The sequence below is a fragment of the Rattus rattus genome, chromosome 6 (assembly GCF_011064425.1).
Source record: "Rattus rattus isolate New Zealand chromosome 6, Rrattus_CSIRO_v1, whole genome shotgun sequence".
NCBI lineage: Eukaryota > Metazoa > Chordata > Mammalia > Rodentia > Muridae > Rattus > Rattus rattus.
Window position 1 is genome coordinate 97,538,419 of NC_046159.1, and position 3,027 is coordinate 97,541,445.

Consider the following 3,027-nt stretch of genomic DNA (forward strand, 5'->3'; position numbering starts at 1 on the left):
AATATTTATAAGTATTTTTCTAATTTGTTGGTGCAGCAAATTATTTATATTTTAAAGGTCAAACAATTCTTTCATTTTGTCACAATATATACTTATTTTGTATGGTAGACATGGACTACTATTATCTTTAGGAAGCTTGCATTTGTATGCAGTGAGTATGACTTGGGCTGATTTTCCTTTCATATTTCTCTCATCTTTTGTTTCTATCGTTTAAATAGCAACATTAATTACTTGCCAAATTTCAAAGATGTACAAAAATAGTAGAGTATGTATTAGTTTTAATAAATGAAAGGACTTGGGGGAAATTCAATGCCCCACTATCATGATATAGAAGATTCTTTGTTTTTTGATGTTTGGGTTTTTCTGTGTAGCCTTGACTGTCTGAGAACTCACTCTGTAGACCAGGTTGGCCCCAAATTCGGAGATCCACCTGCTTCTGCCTCTTGAGTGCTGGGATTAAAAGTGTGTGCCACCACTGCCTAGCCTGACATGGGAGATTCTTAACCTCACAGTGATCTCTGTTTCCAAAGAACTCTCTTTAAGGCGCCTTTCACCTCTGTGTTCCTCAAACTATAGATCAGAGGGTTTAGCATAGGGTTGAAAAGGCTGTAAAATAAAGACAGGATCTTCCTCTGTTCTTGAGAATGGTTGGACCTGGGGGCTATGTACATGGCAATGGCACTACCGAAAAAGAGCCCAACCACACAGAGGTGGGAGGAACAGGTGGAGAAGGCCTTTCTGCGGCCCTCCCCTGAGTGGATACTCAAGATGGTCACCAGGATTCGAGTGTAGGAGACCAGCACCAAGCACAGGGGCCCCAGTAAGACCATCGCAGAGCCCGCAAAGAGGACAACTTGGTTGAGTCTTGTGTCTGCACAGGCTAATCTGAATACTGACATGATTTGACAGAAGAAATGGTTGACTTTTTGTGGCCCACAGAATGGGAGCCTTAGAATGAGTGTGATATGGACTGAGGCCAAGAGGAAGCTAAACAACCAGCAAGTGGCAGCCAGGATGGTGCACACTCTCCAGCTCATGATCAGAGAGTACTTTAAAGGGTGACAGATAGCTACAAAGCGATCGTACGACATCACTACCAGAATCATACACTCCGTCACAGCCAAAGCCAGATACAAGAAAGTCTGAAGTAGGCATGAAGCAAAGGAGATGCTCTTTTGGTGCATTACAATATTTGTCAGCATCTTAGGGACAGTGCTGGAGGCATAGGACATGTCAACTATGGCCAGATGTGAGAGGAAGAAGTACATAGGGATGTGCAGCCTAGCATCCAGGCAGATGAGCCCCAGGATAATCCCGTTTCCCATCAAAGTGAGGCTGTAGGACAGCAAGAACAGCCCAAACAAGAGCATCTCCAGGGACGGCTCAACCTGGAATCCCAGTAGTATGACCTCAGCGATCCGTGTCTGGTTGATCCCCATGCGCTCGTGACAGTTGACTGCTATAATGTAGGCAGAATGGAAATTCTGGAGTTGATGGGTAGAGAAGGAAGACAAGAGAAAGGGATTTTTCACTTTGGAGTTTGAATTTATGTTAGAGGTGAAAATCAGTAATTCGTAGTTAGTTATAGTTCGATCCCTATTATGTTGACTTGCAAATTTGGTTTCTAGGGGCATTTGAAAACAGCAGTTGTTGAACATTTACAAAATATTTACCCTGTTTCATGGAAAAAATCAAGGTATCTTCTTTCTTTATAAATAGATTTTATAATAATTATTAATTATTTCATGATAATTCTAAGTAATGATTGACTTTAACTAAGGGAACAGAAGGGGACAGACAATTCCATTTCCTTTGCCACTTTCACTGGTCTCTGCTCACCACAGAAACGAAAGCTTTGAAAACACTTGCCAATCTTTCTCTCAGTACTTATATTACTAAATACAGTCTTCTAAAAAGAAAGAATTTGTGTTCAAGATAATCTCTTGATTTCTTTCTTTCTTTCTCTTTTTATATACAAGCTATAAGTTAAAGAGGAGTTTGGAGTAAGACAGCCCCTCTAAACATCAAATGTTGATAAGAAAGAGGGTGGGGTCTCACACCTAGAGCTCAGCTTTCAGAGTCCAGATGATTGTTCAGAACAGGGGATGATGTGATTACCTGAAGCCAGGGGCTCGTTTGACCACAGGAAGAGATGTGAAATACCTGTTGAGAAATGGCGAAGAAACAATGAAGAGATTTCATCAAAAAAAAAAAAAATCTGTCTTTGAAAGAATAACTTTAAATCTCAAATAAAGTGTTTTCTGTTTAATAAATTCAGTAAATTAAAGGCCTGTACTCAAAAAAAAGCATTAAAGAGAGGGCTGCTTTTTGGGAATAAGCAGGGGGCCAGCAGGAGAGGGGCATAAGTGAGGATAATGGGCACAGATGGAGGTACAGGGCGTTGTATTGTGTATGTGTATGAAATTGTAAAAAATGAAAGAGGCAAAAGCAAGGTAAATGTTTACTAAGGCAAACTGAAGATCCTTCACTAATTGAAAATGACGTGACTGTAGGCTAAAAATATGCTCTTTAAAGAGAATAAGGTAGGATGGGGAGAAGACGTAACAAAGGATTAGCCACCAGAAGATTTATCTTAGAATGGCTTACTAAATGGGGTGGTAGTTGCTGCACCCAGCGATTGTGTTACCTGTTGAATCTAAACTGAGATTGTGTGGTGTTTTCCTTCATGCAGTGACTCTGCTGGGTTCCAGAGAGAAAGATATGGTGGCAAAGCATGGGTTTGCAAGAAGTGCACCCCAGGTAGCCCTGTGAATTTGAATGTGTGGGGCTGGCATGGTAGCAACTTTCATGGGAACATAGCCAGTGGAGTGGAGAGATTTCCGAGCCCCAGGTCAGAGAGTCTGCCAAAATGAGAACAGACCAGATCCGCTGGCCTGCCCATCATCAGTAGTGGAGTGGCTTTTAAAAAATATTTAACACAACAAATGATATCCAATGTAGCAGGCAAGAATCCACTAGACATGTAAGATTCTTAGCCATTAATTAGAAATCTAGTTAAAAATTTGG

General features: G+C 41.0%; 1 protein-coding gene across 1 annotated transcript; it reads right to left on the reverse strand.

Moving 5' to 3' along the window:
• Positions 1–506: 506 nt before the first annotated feature.
• LOC116902856 (olfactory receptor 2A12) lies at positions 507–1,439 on the reverse strand. The gene has a single exon (XM_032905184.1). It carries the CDS (start codon positions 1,437–1,439, stop codon positions 507–509), a length of 933 nt encoding a protein of 310 aa, XP_032761075.1.
• Between the last annotated feature and the right edge of the window lie 1,588 nt (positions 1,440–3,027).

Excerpts from the sequence above, each read along its gene's own strand:
- LOC116902856 (XM_032905184.1), bottom strand. The coding sequence starts at position 1,439 with ATGGGGATCAACCAGACACGGATCGCTGAGGTCATACTACTGGGATTC.